This window comes from Staurois parvus, unplaced genomic scaffold (genome assembly GCF_062004578.1).
Source record: "Staurois parvus isolate SC_StPar_1 unplaced genomic scaffold, SC_StPar_1.0 ptg000896l, whole genome shotgun sequence".
Lineage (NCBI taxonomy): Eukaryota > Metazoa > Chordata > Amphibia > Anura > Ranidae > Staurois > Staurois parvus.
In genome coordinates this window covers 169,001-175,000 of record NW_028318692.1, presented here as the reverse complement: position 1 = coordinate 175,000, position 6,000 = coordinate 169,001, and the positions used below count along the sequence as shown (strand labels likewise).

Here is a 6,000-nt window from a genome sequence, read left to right as displayed (position 1 = left end):
CGCCCTGCCTGCATTTTTACTGTTCTTTCTGCCTGGAAACTGAGAAACGTCCATGGCGTCCAAAAAGCATCCCTTTAGGTCAGACGCGGTTTTAGACCGGCTAGAGAACAGCGATAGTAAATCAGAACCACTTGCAGAATTGAGTGATAATGATTCGTGGGGGAAATTCATCATCAGACACTGAAAACGATTCTGCGACTGAGCTCAGTGATGTGCGAACTTGGCGCTATAGTTCAAATTTCATTGTTTTTGATTCGATTATATTATTGAATTAAATGTATTATTATTATTTTTTATGATTATTTATTATATTATAAATTAAGATTTCGTGTTTCAAATTTTATCATCCCCGGGATGTTTACTAGACTAGTTTGGACAGATTTCAGTGCGTTATTCCTAAGAATTACAGGCCTACAATAAAAAAACAACATATTTCCATGCAAAATAATGTACCGCTTTGACATTCAAAAATATTGATTAGTTAGACCTGCAGGGAGGTTAATAACGGATTGTGTTCTCTTCACTTTGTGTTTCTTTTGTAGGGCGTCCTTCTCGTCGAATAAAGACTTTAAGCCACAGTTAGTTCCCCCAGTCTTGTTTTCTCTGAGCATTCGTCCTTTGCTGGCTTTTTCGCTTACAGATCTGATCTAACTGCCATGCCTGCCTGCAAATTAATCCTGTATGAATATTGTATGGCTTGCTGGGTGGGACTTCTGCGTCCCGAGGACGCTTGGTGAAAATTAATAATTGAATTTGTATTTTTTTATTCAAATGTTTCTATTATTTTTATTTTTTACTAAATTGTTTCATTTTTTTTTTTTTTTTACTATTTTATTTTTCAGCACACTGCGACCAAAGCAATAAAATGTTACCATAGTAACATTGAACTACTCTGGGCAAGTGATCAGGATTTTTTTTTTGTTTTTAGCTTTTTTTTTTTTTTTGTTAACACATTATGATTGCTAATACCGATGTATTTCATTGATATTTGCAATCATTGTTACTGAATGAAATGGATTAATTCAGTCTTTTGTTGTGATTAGCTGTGATTGGACAAAGCTGATCACATGACACAGAGGGCCTGTGATTTGCCCTGTCTGTATCATGTGACTGCCGTGACCAGCTAACAACATAATTGTATACAATGGATGGCATGACAGGAAGCCATGCATTGTATACAATTGACATGTGATCTGCTGTGACCGCTGGGAACAGACCGGTGTAGTGATATGTCACCGGCTGTGTCCCGTGGACACAGCCGGTGACAGATCGTGCCGTGGCTGCGTGAGCGGCTTGTTTTGACAGGACACATGACTCTGGCAACAGACCGGTGTGCTAATACGTATGTGGTGGGCGACGTACCAGTATATCTCCTGCCCAGGCTGTGCTGCACATTGGCAGTAAATGTACTGTGGGAGGTTGGCAAGTGGTTAATTGACATGTTAGGAGAAACCTGCCCATAGGCTTCTTTCACACCGGCGGGTGGTAAAAACAGATGGATGATCTGTGTTTCTACCATTTCCCCAAGCACTCAGCTACAAGTGGACAATGTGCCGCTTGGATGAGTAAACTCTGCTGCTGGAAGGCAGTAGATACCACAACAAGTGTGAAAGGAGCCATAGACAGCTACAATTCCCATTACAGGAAGGGGATTGTAGTTTGTTCCAGTGGCCCCCGGAAGTGACGTCAGCATTTCCCTGATACCGCCTTTGGGTGCCCGGGGCATAGCTGTGCTGATGACTTCATCAACATTACAAGGGTACTTTATTCAAAATTAGGAAGGCTAATAGAAAAATAAATAGCAGTCGCAATGTACATAGTAAAAAGAATGAATGGTTGAAAAAAGGTTCAGCTTTAATGCAACGCGCACATTACCATGCAAAGAAATGCAAGTTCCAATATATATTACGTAACGCAAGCGCTTATTATGGTGAATAAATAAAAAAAAAAAAATACATATATATATATATATATATATATATATATATATATATATATATATATATATATATATATATCGTGTTCCAAATTATTATGCAAATGATATTTTTCTCATTTCCCTAAATAATTCATGTAAATAATAGTCAGCATAATTCTCAAGTTCAAAAGAAAAAAGCGCCACTTACAAAAAACACCAAAATGCAGCAGCATATCCCACCCAAAATAAATTTTGGCAACAATAATCCTAATTAAAAGGTATGCGCTAATAACAAACTTATACAAAGGTGTATATCATCATCCAAAAAACATTAGTGTTTTAAATAAATAATTATAGTGTCCAAACATAAATTAGTGTCCAAAAAATATATATATATCTTCAGTGACTTGAACCAATTGAGAAAAATTTTGGGTGATGATATACACCTTTGTATAAGTTTGTTATTAGCGCATACCTTTTAATTAGGATAATTCTCATGTTATCAACTATTAAAAGTACAATTCACATTTTATTGAACAAACCTCCTAATAACAGGATTTTTGTTCCAAATTATTCCGCACAGGAAGTTTCAAAACACTTTCTAGGTTGTAAAGAACTGAAAATTGTCATTTGTTGTGTTTGCAGCAGATTTACTGAAATCAAAAGCTATTTTAATCAAACTTTTAACAACATTTTAACTTTTTAAAAATTTGAACCGGTCACGTTACATTGTAACATAGGACCCCTTATTTGATAGCAGATCACAAGTCTTGCATCCATTGAACTTGTGAGTTTCTGGACAGTTTCTGCTTGAATTTGTTTGCCAGATGTCAGAATAGCCTCCCAGAGCTGCTGTTTGGATGTAAACTGCCTCCCACCCTCATAGATCTTTTGCTTGAGGATGCTCCAAAGGTTCTCAATAGGATTGAGGTCAGGGGAGGATGGAGGCCACACCATGACTTTCTCTCCTTTTATCCCCATAGCAGCCATTGATGCAGAGGTATTCTTTGCAGCATGAGATGGTGCATTGTCATGCATGAAGATGATTTTATTACGGAAAGCATAGTTCTTCCTTCTGTACCAGGGAAGAAAGTGGTCAGTCATAAACTCCACATACTTTGCAGAGGTCATCTTTACACCTTCGGGGCCCCTAAAGGGGCTGACCTGCTCTGTTCCCATGATTCCGGCCCAAAACATGACTCCACCACCTCCTTGCTGACATCGCAGCCTTGTTGGAACAGGGTGGCCGTCCACCAACCATCCACTACTCCATCCATCTGGACCATCCAGGGTTGCACGGCACTCATCAGTGAACAGGACTGTTTGAAAATTAGTCTTCATGTACTTTTCTGCCCAATGCAGCCGTTTCTGCTTGTGAGCATTGGTTAGTTGTGGCCGAATAGAAGGTTTATGCACAGTTGCAAGACTCTGGAGGACTCTACACCTTGATGTCCGTGGGACTCCAGAGGCACCAGCAGCTTCAAATATCTGTTTGCTGCTATGTAATGGGATTTTAGCAGCTGTTCTCTTGATCCGATGCATGGATCTGGCAGAAATCTTTCTCAATGTGCCTTTATCTGCACCAACCCGTCTGTGCTCTGAATCAGCCACAAATCTCTTCATAGTGCGATGATCACGCTTAAGTTTTCCTGAAATATCGAATGTTTTCATACCTCGTCCAAGGCATCGAACTATTTCACTCTTTTCGGCAGAGAGATCCTTTTTCTTCCCCATATTGCTTGAAAATGGTGCTCTGCTTAATAATGTGGAACGCCGTCCTTTAGTAGTTTTTCCTTAAATTGGGCTCACCGGCCAATCTAATTATCACAGGTGTCCCAGATTGTTTTCAGTGATCAAAAGAGCCCTGACACACAATGCCATCCATGAGTTACACTGAAAAACAAAATATTTAATCTTTGTGACACTTAAATGGAATTTGCATTATAATTATATATATATATATATATATATATATATATATATATATATATACAGGCTCACCGGTAGGTCCAACGCAGTCCAGATTCCTAATAGTACTTTCCAGAAGGCTCCACCTTGTAAGGCTCGCAAAGAACGAGTCGGGGGGCAAGATAGTACTAATAGTGTAGTATGTTTTATTAATGTGGAAAAAGATCCGAATGAACAATAGTAAACTCACATACATATATATCATATAATCACCAGGCCTTCCTCACAGGCACAGTGGTGGTTAAGGTGGCAATCTGATGGATTCCCCTGACATGTTTCGTGCCACCAGCACGTTTTCAAAGGGGTGAAATCCATCCAGATCTATCTAGTGCTCACGCGTGAGCGCGTCACAAGCCGCATTATGTCCGCAATGTCTAGTTCCCGCATGCCAATGCGCATGCGTGGACGGACAAGAAACACAAGCTAATGGCATGCCATTAGATTAATAGAGACGTGCTCTACAGGGCTCAAATTTCCACATTTACTTTGAATGAAGAGGATAACCAGATAACATAGATCCTGTGACCTGAATATTGAGGGAAAACGGAGTGTGTTTTCATTGGTCATAATTATATCACCCTCATGGAGCTACAGACTCCATTTTGTTGTGGTCCATACTTCAAGGAGATGGGAATCAAATCTCAATTGATTGGTTTGTGCAGGTGTTTATCATCATACACAAAAAGAGAGGTCATTTTAGTCCGCATAACCAAACTGCCTATCCACCCAGCATTAGACAACCCTATGAGGCAAATCAAAATTCATATTATCCATCACACCACCCAAGGGTAAACCAAAGGCCTCGTAATCCTAGCTTACATTCCAACATGGCACCGGTTCCTCCTAACCCCCGAACTAGTCGTTTTTTAGGCCAGACCAGAAAAAGAGGTAAACCAAAGGCCTCGTAATCCTAGCTTACATTCCAACATGGCACCGGTTCCTCCTAACCCCCGAACTAGTCGTTTTTTAGGCCAGACCAGAAAAAGAGGTGCCCGCACAGAGGAAAGCGAGGAAGAAAGAGGGTTAATAGACCCCAAAAAGAGAAGAATGTAACAGTAGATGGCATATTTAATTTGAGTAATACAACCCTCACAGATGATGAGCCTAATTTATTAAATAAGGGATTGAAATTTGCACCAAAAAAAAATGGATAAATTTCATACCTATATTGACGTTCATAGATTTACCCGTAGGTTATCTCTTAAAAGATATTTTTTGACCGCATCCCCTTCACGGGGTTTAATGAATAATACACAGGGTGATTTTAGACCTAATTTAAAAAACTCCTCCCTTTTTAACCACTTGCCGCCCCGCCACTGTAGATATACGGCGGCAGGGCGGCACTGGCAGGCAAAACCACATTTTAAAACGTGTGTTTTGTAAACAAATAGGGGGCGCGCGCGAGGTCCCGCCGATCACCGCCGCGGATGTCAGTCGCCGGGTCACAGCCCGTACTTAGCGGCTGTTTCCCGTCGATCGGCGGTAAACAGTGACAGAGAGCACAGCTGCAGTAGCTGTGCTGTCTGTCACTTCTTTGTCAGCTCGAGGACGAGCTGATCGAGACAGAAGAGTTTCTCTCTCGATCAGCCTTGTCCTGCCCAGTACACACCCCCGCCCCCTAGTAAAACACTCCCCTCACACAGATAACCCTTCCCTGCAAAATAAAGTTAACCCCTTCCTCCCCAGTGCCATTAGTACAGTGTCAGTGTTTTTCTTTTTGCACTGATCACTGTATTAGTGTTTTTGGGGATGTCAGTGACCCCAAGTCAGTACCCCCCAATGTCAGAATGTCCGCCGCAGTCCCGCCATAAGTCGCTGGTCGCTGCCATAAGTCACTGATCGCCGCCATAAGTCACTGATCGCCGCCATTATTAGTATAAAAAAACCCTAAAAATCCCAGTATCTTTCCCGCCTTTTGTAAACGCTATAACTTTCACGTAAACCAATTAATTTACACGTATTGGGTTTTTTTTTTTAGCAAAGACATGCCGCAGAATGCATTTTGGCAGAAATTTATGACTAAATTTGATTTTTGGATTTTTTTTTACTGGACATGTTTTATAGCAAAAAGTCCAAAATATTGTTTTTTTTTCCTCAAAATTGTCAGCCTTTAT

At 40.4% G+C, this 6,000-nt stretch overlaps 1 protein-coding gene across 3 annotated transcripts in view; it reads left to right on the top strand.

The window, feature by feature from the left end:
* OCRL (OCRL inositol polyphosphate-5-phosphatase) overlaps positions 1–6,000 on the top strand; it is a 165,755-nt gene that overhangs the window by 43,684 nt on the left and 116,071 nt on the right. For 2 of the 3 annotated variants that reach the window (XM_089656220.1, XM_089656219.1), the window contains exon 6: positions 543–578. The exons of the other annotated variant lie outside the window; for it this stretch is intronic. In XM_089656220.1, coding sequence (XP_089512346.1) covers positions 543–578 — 36 coding nt within the window. The remainder of the gene's footprint in view (positions 1–542; positions 579–6,000) is intronic. 3 annotated transcript variants of the gene reach the window in all.